General features: G+C 36.5%; 2 protein-coding genes across 2 annotated transcripts in view; one reads left to right on the top strand and one right to left on the bottom strand.

The window, feature by feature from the left end:
• Window positions 1-366: 366 nt before the first annotated feature.
• Window positions 367-1,221, top strand: LOC131030730 (18.1 kDa class I heat shock protein-like). Its single transcript, XM_057961625.2, has 3 exons — window positions 367-426; window positions 522-724; window positions 875-1,221. The coding sequence occupies exons 2-3, from the start codon at window positions 553-555 to the stop codon at window positions 1,144-1,146; spliced, it is 444 nt and encodes a 147-aa protein (XP_057817608.2). The 5' UTR covers window positions 367-426; window positions 522-552; the 3' UTR covers window positions 1,147-1,221.
• Window positions 1,222-4,360: 3,139 nt separating this feature from the next.
• Window positions 4,361-19,288, bottom strand: part of LOC131030727 (transmembrane emp24 domain-containing protein p24delta9) — a 31,032-nt gene continuing 16,104 nt past the window's right edge. The window contains exons 3-4 of the mRNA XM_057961622.2: window positions 4,859-4,935; window positions 4,361-4,774 (exon numbers count right to left, since the gene is read on the bottom strand). Of these exons, the coding sequence (XP_057817605.1) occupies window positions 4,630-4,774; window positions 4,859-4,935 (222 nt within the window). The 3' untranslated portion in view covers window positions 4,361-4,629. The remainder of the gene's footprint in view (window positions 4,775-4,858; window positions 4,936-19,288) is intronic.

The following is a 19,288-nucleotide window of genomic DNA, read 5'->3' as shown; positions in this document are numbered from 1 at the left end:
CGTCTACATTTTTTTCTGATTATTACATCATTTTAATTAGAAAAATTTATATCATATAATATGAGATCGTGTAAGCCACTACACACAACATATTAAAAAACATTTTTTTGTATTATAAAAATAACTACAAATATCAATACCAGCGTTGATGAATGTGTGAAATACCAGTCCCTGAGTTTACAGTCATGCCCATCTATTTCTCAATTACATTCCCCACTCATCCTTGTTAAACGTAACGTATCATTTTTTGGAATTCCAGCGAGTTAGCTTGAGCGCTTCTTACCTACACCTGTCATTTCTATAACGCTTCACTGCCAAAGCCTTTACAATATTTCCAGACGCTTCACCTCCCATTTCTCTCTACTATATATATATATGCACCATCGCAGGCAAAACCAAATAGTTCGCTTTTAGCAGCTTGTTTTGGTAGGTTAAATTGCAGTTTCTGTAAGTTATTTAATTTCCATTTTTAAGCTAGATTGTTAAGACTAGTAATGTTTTTTGGTATTTTTTATTTGCAGTGAGTGAGAGGAGGAGATTGATAGTATTTCAATGGCACAGTCTGATTGTCAGGGAAGGAGAGGTGGTGTGGTGATGGATTCACTGGATCTCACATCCAATATGTGGGAACTATGTGCCAACACTGATTTGGCACACACCATTTATATTCCTGTGGATTGGCTTGAAACTGATCAAGCCCACATCTTCAAAGCTAACTTACCTGGTATTGTTAATGAAGTCATATGGGTTTAAATAAGCTGTCATTATTTCAGAATGATGTATGAAAGATTTAATTAAGTAGTTTTTTTAATGTAATTTTGTGGGAAAAATTTATGTCAATGGATTTTAATGTTTCTATATTTTGTTTTGGAAGGTTTGAAAAAAGAGGATGTGAAAGTTCAAGTGGAAGACAAATGTGTTATGTACATAAGTGGAGAGTGTAAGAAGGATGAGGTGAACAACAATGACAAGTGGCATCGTTTGGAGAGACCACATGGCCCTTTCTCTCGTCGCTTCCGCCTACCAGGGAATGCCATGTTGGATCAAGTGAAGGCCAACATGACAAATGGAGTGCTGACTGTGACAATTCCAAAGGCAGCTGAGAGTAAGCCTAAGGTCATGCCAATCAATATATCTGAAAATTAACTTCACTAGTATGTGATGATTTTGTGTGAAGAATAAAGCATAGAGAAAATATTCTCTGATGCAATTAAAGCAAAGTTTTGGTTATTTCAATATATGAATTAAAAACTACTTATTTTGAAAGAGGGCTTTTGTCAAAAATTTAGAGTTTGGCATATTCACTTCTTCATAAAGATACATATTATTTAACAGAAAGTGGAACATTTATTTATGTGGGATTATATTTGATATTTTTTAGTCAAACAATTTAAAAAATAAGAAAAAAATAATATTTTTATATATTGCTAGTGAATTAAAGTATTTGTAATATCAAATGATAAAGTGGAAGAATTTTATTTTTCCTATTTTCACCAATACATATGTACAAATCTTTCAAGAATAAAAAATATTCTCTTGCTAAGAAATATGTTTCAAATGGACATTTTTTCTTCCTATCTAAGTTTGAAACCCACCTACCCTATATATTACCATTATTACTTTCTTTATTTTTTACTTTCTATCTTTATTTTTTACTTTCTATATTGCTCCATTCCCAATACCACATTTCCCAAATGTGCATGGTAATTATTATCTGTAATTATTATCTGTTACATCTAGTTTATTGCTTCTAGATATTTGGCTAGATGTATCACCTAAAACTCAAATTTGAGAAACAAACCATTGAAATTAAAATTGTCACAATATTTTTTTATTTCTTAGACATTGCCCATAATTTTTAATTTCTCATTCAAGGGATTGGAATTGACATTTGAAAATTATATACAATTTGTGACAATGTTTCTTATCCTTCTGTGTAATAGTTCACAATTTCTATGCTTCCAATTTTCCTTATTTCATAAATACATATTTTACTTCAATTTGTTGTCTTCATATTTATTTTTTGGGCTCTTATAAATCGAATATTTTCACACAAATTTATTTTTTTGAACAAACACTACAATTTGGTGCATCTAATTGAGGTCAATATGTCATTATATTACTGCAATGTTTAATCTCCTTCCTCACTATGTTATGTCATATATTGCTACATCATAATGCTTATGATCTAGAGGGTTTGTCAAGAGTTTTCTTAATTACAAAGATAAAAAGCCCAAATCTACCTCTTCAAGGCTACAAATCTATTATGCATGCACATAATGCAATTGTAACATGTGAGTTGTGAGTAATGTTATGGAGAGAGTAGAAAACTAGCATGAAGCATATTAGTTGAATCATGTAGTTATAATGGATAGTACTTGTACAAACTAAATGGAAAGCTATGTTTCTTCCCTTAATGGTTTCCACTTGTTGTACTATTGAATGAGTTGTATTAGATGTTGCATTAAATTATACATTCTTTTATCATTTAATTTTTTCACTTATGTCATTGAGACTCGTATATTCTTGATTATTAATACAAGCAATTAGAAACCAAATAAACCCAACCGAGCACTAATCTGAGATCTAGTGACCAGTCTTGCAATTACTATTACTGTTTTCCGATACCAACAATAGTAGTTGTTACTTCTTTTTAATGCGATCCAGCTAACTTCTCAGATTTAAATGAAGTTGCTTATATAATCATTGTGCCATTGAAAATTTATGGTGCACACCCCTCTGTACACAGAAAACAGTGTAAGACAACCCCTATCAGTATGTCCATTGAGTGGAGGAATTTAACTTGTAGTCTTAGTCATTTCAAACAGTCATTGCACTAATGGCATTTTTTCCTTATGTTTGTAATAGGCTAATAGCAACTACATAAGGAGGCCCACTTAGGACTTACCCTCCTTAGGCATCTGTCAGTAGGATCAAAGGAAGCAGTAGCGAGGAACAATGGAAGCATTGCATGCTCTAAAAGCTTTGGCAAAGTGGAAAGAAGTTAATAACCAAAGTATTCCTCCATCCTTGTTTGCAATAAAATGTAATTCTCAAAGATATTCCCAATTTGAACTCAAATATACAGAGTGCAATGCCATGATAAGAAAAAAAACAAGAATTTTGTCCTGAAAACAGGAATTAAATGTGTTCTTTACTAGTTAAAAATGTCATTCTGCCTAACAGGAAATCATCTTCTGCAGTTCACATGTTTTACCCATTTTAAATAATTAATAACATGTATATGGCATGGAAAGTAAAAGGTTAACATAATCATGTCAATAGATATTAGAAACAAATGTGACCAATATACAAGGAAAACAAATGCTAACAAATGAATCTTTCAGACAGAAGAAGGCTGGGATGCCATACATTCAAATCCATTTATAGCACTAACGGGCAAATAAACAAGTCCTAGTCATGTGACAGGCTATCTAGAATAACAAAACTACTCAGGGTAATTATTAATAATTGAGCATGCTTATTACAAATGCATCTCTTTTCGCTGATGCAACATGGTAGAAAGCACTAGAATTTACAAACTATTCCCCCAGTGAGTTCATTATACAAATTTTGAAACAATCAACTGGTATAAACTTAGACCTCAACGTTCAACATAAACCCTAGTCCCTCAGTAGGGCAATCTACAATAGTGAACTCAATAGTTGCTACAATAGTTGGTCTCCTATGAAAGGAAACCCAAGCCTAGCAGAGCACATTTAAATGATGGATGCCAAAAGGGATGTAAAAAAGATATACCAGAAAACATCAAATACATAAGGAGATTACAAGAAGCTTTGTAAATGACATGCAGAAGAAAACCCAAACAGGGAGACAGCTATATCGGAATATCCTATAAGCTTTGAATTTCTTGACAAGCACAATGAGATCAAAAGAAGAACCAATAGTCATGATTACCCCTTAATGCCATATAATTTTCGTCAATTACATGTGACACAAACAAATGTCAAACTTCTGCATACATCAAAGGAACTAGTAGTTTGCAGATTTGCCTTGGAAAAAATAATAAGCATACAAACCTTTATGAGGGAATGTAACATCATAAGAAAACAAAAAAGTGCTCTAAGGATAGATGGTAAAATCAGCGAAGTCGATACAGTTCAAGACTTCAAGCATTTATTTTTCAAGACTTGAGCATTAATTTTTTAGTAGACGTCACAAGATTCAACAATAACAGGAGTACCAGTAAATTTTAGTGTCTTAGTTCTACCATGCTGCGAGCTCAAGTTGAGAATAGCGTGGAAGGAGATCACAATTCCTATAATGAAAATTCAAAATATTTCTGGATAAGCTGCTCCCAGAATTGATATGGGAAAATGGCACACACAAATCATAAATATGCAAGTTAAAAATATTTGCATAAATTACAAAATAAATTTATTGTACTTACAGAAATAAGGGTCCAAACTTTTTAAACAAAGACCCCGTATGACTCCTATTTCTGAATCTATGAATAGAACTGAAAAAGAATCTCAATTATGTCATCATTGATGTTTTCTGATGTAGAAAATTGGCTGGCACAAAAGATGTACAATAATTAGCTCCCATTTCAAAAACATAGATATCAAGAGAGAATGGTCCACATTACACTCAAAACTGCCTAGAGATTTAAAGCAATTTCTTCCTCTCAAAAAAGCTCTTCAAATGCCACAGCTGCCAAGCTGCTACCGATAAGCACACAAAGAAAGACATGATACTGAACCAAGCTATTCTTGAATTTGTTGATATATTTAGGTTCTGCATTTCTTCTTCTCTGTTAAGACACAGACAAAGAGTTAAAATAGTCAATCCAATGAAATTGTCAAAGGAAGATTAACATTTTTTCAGATGCACATACCTTTGCCGCAAATACAACATTTCTTCATGTATAGAACTAACATGTTCTTCAAGCTTTCTCAACTCTAGCTCCATACCCTGCAATATTAGGAGCCAAAAAATATTCAGTGGTTCGATGTGTTCAAAGTTTCAAACTCAGGTAGATTATCCACCCATCAATTACAAACTAAAGTCCAATAAAACTTATGAAAGGGAACTTTCCAGACAGCCTGTTTATTTTCCTAATTTTGGCGTTGACTTAAGCTAACAAACTAATCTTGCAAGAAACAAGTAGTCCAAAAAGTTGATGATAAAAGTAGGATCTTGATTATTTTGGCTGACATTCTAAAATTAGAGCATGAATAGAACAGCATATAGTGTAGATTTAAAAACAATATCCATATAGTAAGCAAACAAGAAGATTGTCAATGCATGCAGGACAGGTTTAAAAGTTTAGGATCAATCATAAACACAGAATAAATGAGGTGATATATACATTTGGATTCTTCAACTTGAAAAAACTAGGCTCGGTCCATATATGGAAGAGTGTAATGAACAAGGTCTCAACCAAGTTCCAATGTTAAAAGGTCACTAAGGTTCCACTCCAAAAAAAAATTCAGATTTTTTCAATAGTGATGGTAATGTGCCAGTTCACATTTACTTTTCAGCTTAATAAAATGCAATTCCAACCCCAACATAATAATCTGATTAATCCAAATGATTTGGTTCAGTTACAAGGTATGTCAGATATCAGTGACTGTTGCAAAGCCCTACCTGTCAAATAGATAGCTCAAGGAGTTCAAGAACAAGAATATGAAAGCTCCTACTAGGATTTTAACTCTCCCAAACCAGAATTCTAGTCTGGAAATGGGGGAGCCTCCCTTTTGGAAGAGCCATTATAATTAAAATTCTCATCAAAATCAAAGGCTCCACACCAAAAAGTTAGGGGAGAAGCCAGGCATTATTTACAATGGCAGACCTATAAAATCACCCATTGCTTGTCTGTCACTAAACTGACAAGTACAAGACCTCCCTTAGAAGATTTAATTAGACCTCTACGATTCTTAGCAATGGAGAATCAAATCCTTAATGATATCTAGGGCAATCCCAATTGAGAACCTCAGAAAGTCATCGGGGGCGACCCATGTGAGATTTAAATTAAAATATAACATATTCAACCAGTATAAGAAAGAACACCAATAAGTTGTGGTATAAGAGACAGCAAAAAGAATCTCACTGCATAAATATTAAAATGGAACCAAAATGCTATTAACGTAAGGTAATTTAAAAGGTCGACCAAGCTACACATAATTAATGGTATACCACCATTGTTAATTCAAAGGAACCTGATAGGATAAATTTTCCTCTCACTAATAACACCCCCCCTTAAAATACAACTTGGATGGATAAAAGGTGGCATTAACACACCAAACCTCTTAAGAGACAAAAAGGCCTTAACATTACCCCTAATTACAGTTTCTAACAGTCCAATCAGCACCCACAATCTTATTAGCCGGTCATCTCTCCTCACAAATCTGAACTTAGGATCTTCTAGGTCCTCTCCCACTTGTCTTAGTCACGAGAGCATAGATAGCTCATTGTTTTCCACTCCAGATCTATGATGCTGTATACATGTCCCCCTATTTTCCTTATCTTCTTCAAGGGTAATAGCAGCCCACCCAAGAAGCCTAATACAACACCTAGAAGCAGGAACCTCAAGCATAGGATTTATTTCCAATGTGGAGTTATTCCCATCCTGCCTGATGGGGTCAACACCCAAATATCTCCTCTCTAAAGCCTACAATGATGCAACACCATCGTAAAGATCCTCATCACCTCTTGAAAGATCCTCAAAATACACCACTAAAGAGCCCTCAGTCGTACTTTCAACCACACAATACCATGTTTGCAACAATGCTGATTAACATACTTCCTTCCACTATTTCGTATCAAGCATTTGACCACATGCCTAAATGGTTTCTCAACCATGGCTCTTTACTAAATAAATACAGCACAAATCTAGGCCATACATGGCATGCACCCTTAGAAGGAGAGTGAGGGATGTGTGTAGCATAATAAAGAGTAGCAAGTATGCCTAGAAAAATCATCAATACAGATCAATAAACCTCATTAGATGATTCATAATACACAAATCAAAATGAACAATTTTAAAATGTTCCCGACCACACCATGCCTTCCACTTCTTAAAAATATTCTAGCAATGCTTAGCAATAACAAATCCTTTGAACATGTCTCTACATAGTCAAATAGATGGTAACTCACAAAACATTTCCATTCTACCTATCTACTACATGGTTCTGAAATTTAGGTTCTCAAACTCTCATGCTACAATCAATTTGCATCATCAACCTTTTCCACCAATGCATTTAGACCTTGATTCTTCGGGACATCATTGAAATTTGTAAACTTGCAAGCTTTTGGAAGCTTGTAAGGCTTATACTATTACTGGTCACCTGAAAATTATTGCTTATACTCTTTGCAATAAATGTATTTGGACAAAATTCAACCAAATTTTCTTGTTAAGTTATTTGATAAACAACTAGTGAATTCATGCTAAAACTAGTAATATGGCAAACATCCTTAATTGTGCCACCCAACACAATATCACCACTACCAATTATTTGAAAAATGAATGATCTGATATAAAGAAATCTCATTATCAATTCTGCCAAATTTTTTGAACAAACTTCCACACTTGGTCATTTGATGAGTGCATCCAGAATCCACTATTGACAAAATGATTGGAAGTCTATGTGAGAAAAGCATTAGAAGTGAGAGATAAACAAGCGTCACTATTCTTACCCTTTTCATTGTCCTTGCCCTAGCACACCTTGAGCAACAGAAAAAACTCTGACATAAAAAACAAAACTCTAGCATATCCACTCATGACATCCCAAAAATGAAGCAGAGAAATCACTGTCACAACTCTACAATCTGCCAACTAGGGAATGCCTCTGCTATCACCAACCAAAATCATATCACTGACACTTAATCTCCAAGTGTCCAAGTAAAGGTTCTGAACACACCAGCACACCCAAACCACTATAATCAATAAAGCATCATTAGAATATATGCATATCCATCTCCACGAAGTATCTGCAGTGCTTGTCACTCACCAAAGTGGAACCAATAAATAAATGAACTGTATCTGGAAAAACACTCACAACCAACTGCCCTAAATCCTGCCAAGGCTCAAAATCAAACTGCTCATAAAAAGATGTCACCATAACCAATGTGGAAATATAAGGACAATGGTAATCAATCTGAAATTCCACTGAAAATATAGGAGAAATGAATATGTAACTAAAGAGTCATCTTTGATGATCAAATCACCTCTACCAACCAACCACAACCATAAAGAACTTAACTACTGGTCTGATGAAGTCATCCAAGTCATCTACAGAATATGTAAATAATTGAAGAGTTGCCTCGGATGATCAAATCACCTCTACCAACCAACCACAACCATAAAGTACTCAACTGCTGGTTTGATGAAGTCATCCAACTCATCTACAGCCCAAGAACTTAAGTCATGTATAGGCTGATCAGAAAGTGGACAGCAATACTAACACTGGGATTTTGCCCACAACTCCAATCCTCAGTATATCTCCTCAAGTTGTTAGGCAAAGTCATAACTGCAAATGCAAAATTCTCTGATCTTCTTGCTCAAAGGAAAAGCAATCCTTTGCATGAGTTCAACAAGCTCATCATCCAGAATCCACAATTGACTAATGATTGGATGTCTATGTGAGAAAAGCATTAGAAGTGTGAGATAAACAAGCATCACTACTCGTACCCTTTTCATTGTCCTTGCCCAAGCACACCTTAAGATCTTTGACCTCCTGCATATGATACTTTCAAATTCTACCCACAGGCATCCTCAACATTCCAAGCATCTTGCGATTACCCTTTTAATCACCATTACAAGAACACTTCTTGTTCTTATTGCCATCGTCTTGGCAATCTTCCCTTGCATGTAAATCCCTATATTGTTCATATGTTTCACCTTTCCCTGACTCAAATTAGCCTACAACCTCAATCCAATCACAACTATCTTGGTAATAAATCTCATGTTTTGCAACGAATAAGGAGAAAAATCCAACAAATGATAGCCCTGCCTTCATCCCTTGCTATGGCTTTGCCAGAGAAGAATATGGAGAGACATACATAATCAGAGATCTTCAGACTCTCAAGAAAAAGCGCAATGATCTTTCTGTCCTTTTTCATGTATTCGTTGTTTCACTTGTCCACTGAAACAGAAGGTCCTTCAAACAATACAATAGTCTTCACTCCTATCAAAAACCAATAGATCATGAACAAATAGCTCATAATTCAATTTGGAAATCTGAGACTCATCAACCTACAATGCCTTTGAAAAGATTCAACATAGCTTGAAGTTATTTTGACTACTTGAGTGAAAACGGAGCTCAAGTACAATATTGGTAAACACAATTCATGCTTCCCGATCCTTCCATTTGTGGTTAGCATCCTTATCCTTGATCAAACTAATATAACTGTTAAGTGCTCTGAAATATGTTTGAACAGTTCAAGAAAGAGCTCAAACAGAGTCCATATGGCAAAAATTCTGGCATTTCAAAGTATCCAAATTCTAATTTAAAGCACAAAAATTTAAATTTGGAGCATTAGCAGTAAATATATAAATTGCACCATGTTACTATCAAATCTGTTGACCATGCAACCTGCTCTCCACTGATTGGACTACTAACTGAACTGTTGTAATTTGTTGACTGTGTTGACTAGACAAACTAATAAAAATCAATAAATAATTGGGCTAATGACTCTCCAACATATGTCAACCACTCAACCTAAATTTTCAAGAAAACTTCCAAATTTTTCATTTCCACACATGGTATCTTGTGAGTAACCAGCCATGAAAGATAGGCCATTAATGGGGTGCTTTTAAGGGTCAAAATCTCTGTAGTCAATCTCTTTGAATTGACATCTAATAATGTTGAAATTTGAAATGCATAAATATTATCCCAACAATTTTACCAATTTATTTTGATTCCCAAGGAATTAATATAGTTAGGTTAGAATGTAGCTATGATTAGTGTTTCTAGTAAATACTCCATTTGCCTAGAACCTCTGTTATTAAATTTTCTGTGCAGTGAACCAGTATGTTTCCAACTTAGAGTTACATTCTTATATCAAGCCAATTTCTGATTATGTAAAGCTCATTTTAAGTTGAATTGTCTTCTCTAAAATGCCATTCTTTTTGTTCACATGTGTTCCCATGAATTAAGGGAAATGAATAATGATTTGTCATCATTATATTAATAACATCTTGTAAGAAACTCGCCAAAGCAGCCCATACCTACAATAGACATGTGACAATGTTGATTGCTGTGGGATGATCATGGCCCACGTCTAAGCATATGCTATGTTTACAAATCTTAAGAATGTTGTGTAAGCTTATCCCCATGCTGTACTAAAGGGGACACATGGACTTGCTAATAAATCCTTTTGAAATTTTATTTGGTTGCTTCATATGGTCAGTCTAAGTCACAAGGTTCGCGTTCAAGTTCGTGTTCGGCAACAATGAAATTCGGCCAAGGGGAAAAATTTGAAAAAAAAAATCATCATTAAATTCGCCTTATATAAATTTGTTTTTTTTCAAATATAAGTAATTTATTCACAAAATTATAAACATTGCTATATTTTAGTTAATAAAATTAATAATATACATAAAAATAGAAATAATATATTACACAAATGATGATATAAAAATATATAGAAAGATAATGTAAAGAAATAATATTAGAAATATACAAATATTGTATTTTTTTTACATTATAGATATGTAATTATATTTATATATAACTATATTAATAAAATATAAATTAACACACACACACACACACACACACACATATATATATATATATATGTTACATAAAAAATAATATTAAAAAGGTACAAAATCATATTAAAAATTAATAAAAACACCTGGAGACTCCTGCTTCATAAACTGCCACTTAAGGACAACAACGGAGACCCCCTACTGTGTAAACTTTGCCATATCCCTGAATCTGTATACCACATTTTTTTTTGTTGTCATTTTGCTAAAGAAGTCTGGAATCTATTTGGTATCTCACTTAATAGCAATTGTTTTACTGTTGAAGAGATGGTATTTGGTTATATTAGAGGTGGCAAGAAACATGCTAATCTTTTTTGGTCTGCTCTCTCCTTGGAAATTATGTGGATCATTTGGAAATTTAGGAATGATGATGTGTTTAATGGAAAGAGTAGGAACCTCACTGAGTCTCTTAGGAGACTCATCCGCTACCTTGTTGCTATGTAGGTCACAGTGGTACTAAGACTGGAGGAAGACAAATTTGACAGGTAGCTAAAGAATGGGTCTACTCTAGTTTTCATCAGAGAGCTCTCACATGGCTTCACTTGGGATCGCATGGGAAGCAATAAGACTCATTTTGAACAAGGGCTGATGAGATTCATGCAAGAGATGGAGGCACAGCAACAGAGAGAAGACTTCATCGAGCTGGAGCTGGAAGGGCTACCCTCCCACCCCTACAGAGATCAGTTTGCAAAAGGTAATGTGCTGGTCAGGTGCGAGGGAGAGCTAAGCTGGATTGCATGGCTCCCCCCCATGGGCGACAACAATGATCCTGATTCCTCCTTTGTGTTCAATAAGCTGTATACCCCGTGATGCTTTTTGATATGTCTATCATTTTGTGTAATTTTGCTCCAATGTAAATGATCGTATATCATGTCTCGAGATCCTGCCTGATATAGCTCCTGCAACTTATGTTTTAACTCTTTAGTTGGCTGCAAGGTATCCAGCCAAAACTCTCGAATTTTGTAACTGCTGTTTTTATGATGCTTAATACAAAAAAAAATTAATAAAAACATAATAACATAAATGATATTAAAAACATATTAAAAAAATAAACTATCTTTCATGTTTGGTTATCATCAACTGCCACCCATCTTTTGACTTGCATGACCCAAATCTGTTAAACACCTAATAAATTGTGAAAAAAAAACTCATAGAAGAGGCGGTCTATTGCTGAAACACAGCAGATAAGAGCTGATAAATGCATCACAATATTTGAACTACCATAACACAAAATATTAGAACAATGCCAATGAGCCATATATCAGCTCCAGCCTCTTTCAATCCACACCTTAAGATTCTGTTGTATATTCACCATAGAGATTATTTCTGTAATGGCTGTTTGTTTGAACTTTGTTAGAAAGTATAGAACCTATGATAAGGTCTGCGTGTAACTATTTTACTACCCATTCTCGCCACACTTTAGAACCTACCATATTGTCCTTGTCCTGTCAATTATAACAGGTGGAGTGGCTATCTCTCATTCTTCAAAGCAAATCAACACACCTCTTCTTCATGGTTATGTATGGTAGTCTGCCCTCTAATCATGTTTTCTAGCATTAAGATCTAGATCCTTCTGCAGATGCACTTCAGTAACTTACAGATACTGTGCTTAGAAAAAAGAATGCAGGGCTATCTTGTCATTGGTTTTGATAAGTTTGATCACCTGTTGTAAAACTCAAAAAGTACATTTGCAATGCCCAGATGACCTAGACTAGTACAAAATAGAGCAGCATTGACTTCAGCAAATCAGTTTTCATCAAGACAGAAAAGCAAAAACTCCAAGAGAGCTATATCAACTAATATGGAAAACTGTATGGTATATCTACAGAAAAAATCCTCTTTTTTCATCAGCATTTGTCATGCTGGCCATAAAAGCTTTTATGTATGTTTCTCTTAAAACTACTGCAAGCTCATTAATTCCTTCATATTCACCTAAACACTTATAAAGCTTCATTACACTGAAATGACCATAGAGATTTGAAGCAATGTGCACGTGACAAGATCAAGAATTAAACACTGGAATCAAATCTCTGTCTTAGTTGGAAACCATATAAGCAAAAAGAAGAAACCAAATCACTATTTAATGATGGTCATCACATTACTACAGACAATGATGAACTTCAAGCATTCTGTACAGTTTTACAGACCCTGACTGTATGTTCAACGTTGCACTACAGGAAGTAAAGAGGGCCAGTGAACTGAATAACAAATTTCAAATATTTTGTAATTAAAGTAGAAAGGGAACAACAAAATATTAAAATCCAGAAGTTGGGGAAGGAAAGAGAGGACATCAAGGATGGATTGAATAAAGTGGTTGACACCTATTATTAATTCCAGTGTTGACAGCTTGAAGTTTCTGGAAGATTAGCATTAGAGTGCTAAAGGGAAAGCACAGGGATAGGTTTTTGAGCAGCAAAAAGTTTCATGGTATCCAACAAGGTGTAACATAACTAACTAAAGCAATAAAGAGAAAGATGAGATAAGTGCCAAGAAAGTACAATTTATGCATTATAAGCTGAAGGCAACTGAGGCCCTGCACAAGCTGTAATAGGCAAAAAAATTCTTGTTCATTTTGGTCTGTTGGTACTTCAGGCTTTCCTGTTGAGTTACTATTACTCTATTGTTAGCGGTGGATTTGTCCCTCTATTTGATGTCTTGGGGTTCTTGTTTTTTGTTCTTTTGGTGCTAAATCATGTTTAATCTTGCTGCAGTGTATCACTGGTTTTGATATTTTTTGCTGAAAGGTTGCTGTAATGTTCTGTAATGTCTGATGTACAGGGTTTATGTTCCCACTTCCCTTCAAAACCAACTGATCTTAATCAACACAAATTCCAAAGCCATAAAACACTTGTCTACAACTTCTGTTGTCTCAGCAACACATACAATCTCAATTAGTGCAGTTGCCAGGTGTTCACTATCAGACCTTGTGAACTTCCCAATGGCCATAAAAGTTTGCCGTAATCTATCAATGTATGCTTCCTTAGGCTATTTTGGACTCCATTTATTTCATCTAGGGGTGAATAATTGCCAAGCAATTAAAAAGCTAAACCTGAATCCTTAGACAGATAATTTTTTGAGCAACATCCAGATTGAATATCAATCACAGTGATAATTTCTCTGACATCCAGATAGCATATCAATCACAACAACAGCAACCAATTTCTTGTCAATCAACATCAGTTGCATGGGCCAGAGCGGAAGTCAAAAATATGAAAAGTGATGTCATTTATGTTTTCAAGGGAACCATTGGAGTAAAAGAGACTGAAGATACTTATGTGATGCTTCTTATACAAGGTCTTTGAGATCAAGACCTCTTTTCGTTAGAGTTTCCAGTCTATACATTTCAAAATTCTTGCCTTTTACCGTTGTTGACGTGTATTTTGTACACGACCAGACACAGAATAAAATACCTAAAGGTACCTTATCCTCTCTTGAATAAAGTCTCCGAATGCTGAAGATGTCACAAAAAGGATCAATCGGGATGACTTCAAGGTTCTTTGTATGTAGGATCTCTACATGTGGATAAGCACCAGTGGTCGTTGTATATGCTGTTTCTTCAAGGGGTCTTACGTAACTTTCTGAGAAAGCTTGTCCGTGTTACTCTCGTTTGACTGCAGGAACAGGATTTTCCTAATACTAACAGATTTTCAAAAAAATAGCAAAAGATAAGGGTTTCAAGGGATGAATGCTAATCTAATCCTAAGAATGACTCAATGTAGGCTAGACTTGGTAAGATTCTACCAATTTCAGTATTGCCAAGCAATTACAACTCTACTGGAATTGATGCGATCTTCTAAGGTGATTCAGTGATTTTCAAATCATCAAGGATATAGATACAATCATAGAGATACATATCAATATTTCAACAATGATTGAATGTTTAAGCAATCTCAATATCTCCAGTTGACCACACAAGGCATCCTTACAATCAGTAAGAAGCTAGTGGTTTGGAACATGAATCTCACCAAAGATCAGGCACAACACTTAGTCCTTCAAACTTAAACTTAAATACTACTTCGACTGAGAATGATTCAAGAAGATAAATAATCATAAAGATAGCCACAAGTATTGCAATAAAACACCATAACTTCAATATTTTATTGATCTCAAAGCCAAATAGACAACAATTGTTCAAAATTCTTTCTTCACTACTCAATCTTGCTACACAATAACTTTCTTCTCTAAGCTCTCTCTCTTCTCTAACTTCTAACTAATATCAAAATGAAAATGAGTGAGGGTATATATAGCATCCTCAAATACAATGAATGATCCACATCGAAAGAAGATCAATGGCCAAGATTTTGACACCTAAACCCTAATTAGGGTTTGTTACAAAAAAGGTCCCCATTTAGATAAACATCATTAAATGCATAGCCAATATTTAATTGGCACAAATATCGAGGAAACATAGACCAATAGGAATTAAGCTGCCACATCATCCTATAACAACTTTTCATCTAGAATTTTGTTCCCTTTCCTATGCTCTTTTTTAGCATATCCAACGAATCTGGACACAATTCCCTCAATCTCAACAATGGGAATCTCAGGAAGATTCTTCATTCGTTCTTCCAAGTGAAGGACTTGATCAAAAGCAATGAGAAGAGCTACCTCCCATCCACGTTCAAGTTCTTTGATCTTCTCAATCAGGACCATGGTAGTGAACATCAGATCTCGTTGCTCATCTGTGATGACGTTCTCCTCTTTGCGAAAGATGACCTTGACTCTCTCCTCCAACTCTTGGATGTCCACATCTATCTCAATCTTGATCCACCTGCCAAGAATGGTACACAACACTTCAAACACCTTATCTTGAATCGGATGGATGACACCTTCAACTTGACTGCATTTGGTGTTGATGTCTTCAAAAAGAACCTCTTTCATCTGGAGCAGAGCTGACCACTGTAGGAGGTTATGAGTTCCTCCATCCATTATCTTTTCTTGTGCCAGGATCCGTCTTGGTGTTTGCCTTATCACTTGTAGGATAGGAATGATAACATCTCTAGTGTGAGTGAAAGCGGCTACAGTTATCATTAGATTATGGATAACCTCAAGGACCTGGATAGCTCGATGAATTGTCTTCATCATTCTTGTTGCAAATTCAACGGCTACCGTGTGGGATTTATCGATCCAAGAGCTCATAAGTTGAACCAAGCTCTTGACCCTTTCTGCTTCGCCAACTGATTCAAGAGGAAGTGCCTGTAAAGGAGATACTGCTGGATCCTGACGTCTCAAGGGCTGATTGAGATGACTAAAATAGCCTCTCCAAGCACCGACCTCTCTCTCAAGCTTCTTATTCTTTTCCATTTCTTCTTTAAGTTTGTCTTTAAGTGCTTCAAATGAATCAGTTGCCTCTTCCATCGCTTGTTCGGTAGTAAGTGGACCAAGCTCAAATGTTTCTAAGTCATACTCATCTACAAGAATCTCACCCTCATACTTGTCCACTACTGGTGTAGCTATTTGCAATTTCCTGGATCCTGTCTCATCCCTTAGTACCTTGGACATCTTTGTGGCCTTCTTCTTTTCCATTACCTCTTGAGAATTCCTTATAAGGCTTTCTAAATCAAATACATCTTCTTCCTCTTCAACCACAACTACCCTTGTTAGTCTCTCTTTTAACCAATCCGGAATGGCGGATCTTGTTTCTCTTACTTGTATTTCTTTAAGCAGTGGTCCATCCTCATGGAGAGGAGATGTCGCTTCATCATCATTTTTCTCTTCATGTAGTTCATTAACATCAACTTGAGGGGATTGACTTGATGAATGTTGAGGCGTCTGTTCCTTTTCTGGCTTGTCATCTTGTACCATGGATTCCATGGATTCCATAGATTCATCAACTTCAGGTACCATCTTCCCTTGACCTTCTCCTTGGCTTGCCTTCTTTTCATGTCGAGAAGATGTGCTTGATGGGTGACCAAGATTGGCTTCTTGCTTCTTCTTGGAAGGTTCCCTTTTCTCAGGTCTTTCTTTCCTCTTTGCACCTCTAGGATGAGAAGTGTTTTCACTCACGCTTGCTTCTCCTTCCTCTGGTCTTGTCTCCAAAGTAAAAGTCATTGATACATTCTGCTCCCTCAATTTCTGATGTTGTACATCCACCCATCTGCGAGTACATGATAAAACGGGAGCCATCAAAACTCTCAAGTCTAAAACCTCGGGCTCATTCCAATCTATCTTCACTCCTTTGTCTTCTTTCTCATAGGATGACTGGAGGTGCCTACCATTATCCTGGGCTTGATCAGCTACTCTATAAACTTTGCATTTCCTGATGAGATCTAAGGGTAGCCTGGAATGCATCTTTCTTTTAACCTCTAAATCACTTGGGAGATTCATCCAAAAGTCCTCCACCTGAAACTCATGTTTGTACTTCCTGCCGACTGTCTCCTCCATATAACCATGAGGATCAAAATTCTCCCACGAGGCAAAGGATGTCAATGAGTATAAAGATAATTCCTTCTCTGCATCCTCCGAGGCTTGAGCGTTAGGACACACCTCAACTGAATTCCCCAATATGACGGGCACGGGAATTCCATTTCCATGCTTGTGTCTGGATGCCTTCGCATAAGCTGCCAACTGTCTAGTCACCTCAAGTAGCACCATCCTGTCTGTCGGATACCTCGGCAACATGTAGGGAGACGAAGGACACCCATGAACTCTGATGTATGTAAACTTTGGAAACTGGATGAACCATGCACCATACTTCTTCACAAGCTCTTGTGCATCCAAAGATAATCGATTATGAATCCCACCTTGCAATATGCTAGTAATGTTCATCGTGAAGGTGTCATTGACTAACTTGTAGTCACTTCTAGGCGGATGATGCAAATGAACATAAGAATCACAAACTCTCATTTCCCCGGGTCCTCTTCCGATCACTCCTCTGTGAGGTAGCCCTGCATACTCGAAACTCCTGATTAAGGCATACATAACATATGAGCTCATGTGGAACAATTTGGTGGGTCTTAGCCTTCTCAACTGCACATCCAGACAATTGCTAATAATTCTGGCCCAATGAAGCATTCCTTTTCCTTGGACTATCACTTGAATGAAGAAGAACATCCACTTTTCGAAGTAGAAAGCTTGAGGAGCCCCTGTAACTCGATTGAGCAAAGTTATCAAGTCTCTGTATTCCTCAGTATTCCACGGGGACGCGTCCCCCCCCTTTTTGGGTGCGTCCCCCCGTCAGAGACGTCTCGAGGACGGGGGGACGGGGACGCGACGTCCCTCGCCGTCCCGCCACCGCCACCCAAACGCCGCCGGGACGTGGAGACGTCCCCACGTCTCCCAGGGAGACGTGGAGACGTCTGGGCGTCTCCGTGGGAGATGCCTGGGCGTCTCCCCGTCCCTCAAGAGACGTCCAGGCGTCTCTCGAGGGACGGGGAGACGCCCAAGCGTCTCCCGCGTTCCCACGCGAAAAAAGACACTTTTTTAAGTTTTTTTAAAACATGTGCCTTTTGGGGGGGTTAAGGGGTAACCCTAATTGGACGTGGGCCCCACCCTACCCCCCAAAACAACACAAAAGCATGTTTATTTTGGATTTCACTCTCATTTTGGAAAACTGATTTTTTTTCCAGCAACTTGAAGAGGAGGAAATACTTGAAGAAGATTGATTGAAGGGGTGAGAAAAGTGACTGCAAGCGTGATAGGAGCTAGAAGAAGCAAGAAGAAGAGGAAGAAGAAGATTCTTCCACATTTTGGAGAGATTTTTCAAGCACAAGGTAGTGTTTTTCAACTTCTTCTTTTTTTTTTTTTGTTTTACTTTCTGATTTTCATTGTTCTATGTCATTTTTGGTTTTTTTTTCCCTATTCATCTCAAGACTCAACATGAGATTTGATGTTGAATCTTGAGGGCAAAATGATTCATCATTTTGCCCTCAAGATTCAACATCAGATCTCATTTTGAGATGAATAGGAAAAAAATTTAAAAATATATTGTTAAACAAGGCTGATTTTATTTTTATTTTTATTTTGTGAAATGCAGTGTCAATTTCACAATGAGCTCCCAAGGCACGAGTGAAGATGACATGGAAATCCATTCTCATAGTGAGAATGATTCAGAATATGAACCTGAAAATGAGGGGGGTGACCATGGGGCTGATCCTAGAGCCCAATTTAATTCTATGGCAAGTGCACCAGCTAGTACAGGTTGCCCTTCAGAGTTGTTGGCACCATATGCTAGGGGTCATTTTGATCCTAAGTCTCCTCTAAAACAGTTTGCTTCACAAATATCAGTACAAGGCACTGCATCACATTCAAGTTGGGGAACAAGGAAGTGGAAGTGCAATATTTGTGACAGAGAATGGTTCGGTAGCATTAGCAGGGTGAATGCACACTTTCTGTTTTGGAGAGGAAAAGGCGTGAAACATTGTAAGTTTTTGGAGGAACCCAAAAATATACAATACAGAATTGAGTTTAACAGGCTTTGGGGGGTTCCAAATGACACAAATATTTCAATGCCTACTACTTTGTCTGCTAGGGCATCACTTCACGACAACCAGAATGTGCCAGTGCCACATACTTCTCATGCTTCGCAGGCGGGAGGAATGATGTTTGGATCTC

The sequence above is a fragment of the Cryptomeria japonica genome, chromosome 10, assembly GCF_030272615.1.
Source record: "Cryptomeria japonica chromosome 10, Sugi_1.0, whole genome shotgun sequence".
NCBI classification, from domain to species: Eukaryota; Viridiplantae; Streptophyta; class Pinopsida; order Cupressales; family Cupressaceae; genus Cryptomeria; species Cryptomeria japonica.
The sequence above is the reverse complement of the archived record's forward strand: the minus strand, read 5'-3'. Positions and strand labels throughout refer to the sequence as shown.